Here is a 1,691-nt window from a genome sequence, read left to right as displayed (position 1 = left end):
ATTTACACTGTAAATTGAAACGAAATAAGTATATGGGATAGATTTTCTTTTGATAAAAATGCTAAAAATTATTTATTTTAGTAAATAAAATATTTATATTTATTTTATTTATTTAAAAAAATTCAAATTGATCTAAATATGCTTAATTGCTTAGGTAGCGTCTGTTTTGAAGTACTGAGACTGAGACAGAGACTGAGACACAGTATCATGTTTGTTGGTTCAGAGACTGATACTAAAATTTCTGTCTCTGTCCATAAAATTTCAGTATTTCAGTACCTCCAAAAAGTAGGGACATAGGGAACTGAAATTTTTAGAGACGGAAACTGAAATTTTAATAACATTTTATACCTAAAATACCCTCATTTCAATTAATTAATTCCAATTTTATCTTTTGTGCAAATTAAATTAGAATTTTATTCTTGTTTCAATTTCTGTCTCTCACTTTACGTCAAACAAAATACTAAAATTTATTTCGATCTCTGTCTCTTAGCCTCTGTCTCTCAGTCTCAGTCTTTCAATCTCTCTCTCTCTACCAAACGCTGCCTTATAGTTTCAGACCCTGTTACAAAACTTGTTTGTTGTGTACAAAAAGACTCAAAGAGATAGTCAAGGTATCTCTCCTAAGGATTACTCATTACTGTAACTGAACGCACAAAATCCTAACTAATCTCCAATTAGTGTGTAAACGGAACTAACTATATCAAAAAAACTGAAATAAAAATATATTTTTTTTCAGAAAAAAAAAATATTTCATTCAAATATACAAAGATCAAGAAAACAATTGAATGATAAATGACACATATCTACTAAATATTATAAAAATTGAATCTTTTATTATTTCCAACTCTTTATTTGACTGTAATTATTATTAAAAATCAATGAATTACATTTATTAAATTATTTAGAGGTGATTTTAGGTAGTATTGGCAACAAAAAATCCCACAAACTAAAATACTTTATTTATTTATTTATTATTATTATAAGCTGTGGACTGAATGTATTAGTATTACTATAATTGCTAGTATTATTAAAGAATTAAATTCAAATTCTATTATTTAATTATGATAATATTAGAGTGAGAAAAATTGAAGGTAGGGGAAAAGGAAAGGTTGTGTGTTGTGTGTGGTGTTTTGTGACTCTCTTTGGTGAGAGACTGTGTTTCTCTTCTCTTTTCTCTGCTGCCACCTCCTCTCTCTTTCGCCGGCGTTCACGTCGGAGATTCTATTCCGTCTTTTTTTCTCTTTCCGATCGCCCAATTCCATCCATATCCCTAACCCTTCTCAACCAACTCACAATTTCGGCGTTTTCTTTCGTTGGGGTTTCTGCTTCGTTTGTGCGATCAATCAATGGAAGATTACGCTGCCAGCAGCGATGACGAATACCGTTACTCCGATCCGGAGGACTCCGTCGACGCCTTCGATAACGATGATAACGATTATCAATTAGTCTCTTCTAAGGGTCCCTCTACTCAGGTGAACTTTATTCCTTATTATTCCCAATCACCCCCTTTTCATTATTTCTCCAATTTTCAATCGATAGGGATTAGGGTCTCGTTTCTGAATCCCAATTTCATGTCAAAGGAGCCGTCTTTTCTTTTTCCATGTCGGTGGTTTTCTGTTTCTTTTTTGCGATGATTTACGTCTTTGGGGTTTTGAATTTCTACTTATATGCATTATCTATGATCTATGATC

At 31.8% G+C, this 1,691-nt stretch overlaps 2 protein-coding genes across 5 annotated transcripts in view; one reads left to right on the top strand and one right to left on the bottom strand.

The window, feature by feature from the left end:
• Nucleotides 1-537, bottom strand: part of LOC107628925 (4-hydroxy-3-methylbut-2-enyl diphosphate reductase, chloroplastic) — a 19,074-nt gene extending 18,537 nt beyond the window's left edge. Inside the window, exon 1 of the mRNA XM_021117950.1 lies at nt 519-537. The gene's annotated coding sequence lies outside the window, so the exon portion shown is untranslated. The remainder of the gene's footprint in view (nt 1-518) is intronic.
• The window catches only part of LOC107628928 (probable E3 ubiquitin-protein ligase ARI1), a 3,951-nt gene continuing 3,336 nt past the window's right edge, over nt 1,077-1,691 (top strand). For 3 of the 4 annotated variants that reach the window (XM_016331569.2, XM_016331568.2, XM_021117949.1), the window contains exon 1: nt 1,077-1,472. In XM_016331569.2, coding sequence (XP_016187055.1) covers nt 1,347-1,472 — 126 coding nt within the window. In that variant the 5' untranslated portion in view covers nt 1,077-1,346. The remainder of the gene's footprint in view (nt 1,473-1,691) is intronic. The other variant, XM_016331566.2, reaches the window with a different exon arrangement.

The sequence above is a fragment of the Arachis ipaensis genome, chromosome B03 (assembly GCF_000816755.2).
Source record: "Arachis ipaensis cultivar K30076 chromosome B03, Araip1.1, whole genome shotgun sequence".
In the NCBI taxonomy this organism is placed as follows: Eukaryota; Viridiplantae; Streptophyta; class Magnoliopsida; order Fabales; family Fabaceae; genus Arachis; species Arachis ipaensis.
This window is presented reverse-complemented; position numbering and strand designations above follow the sequence as displayed.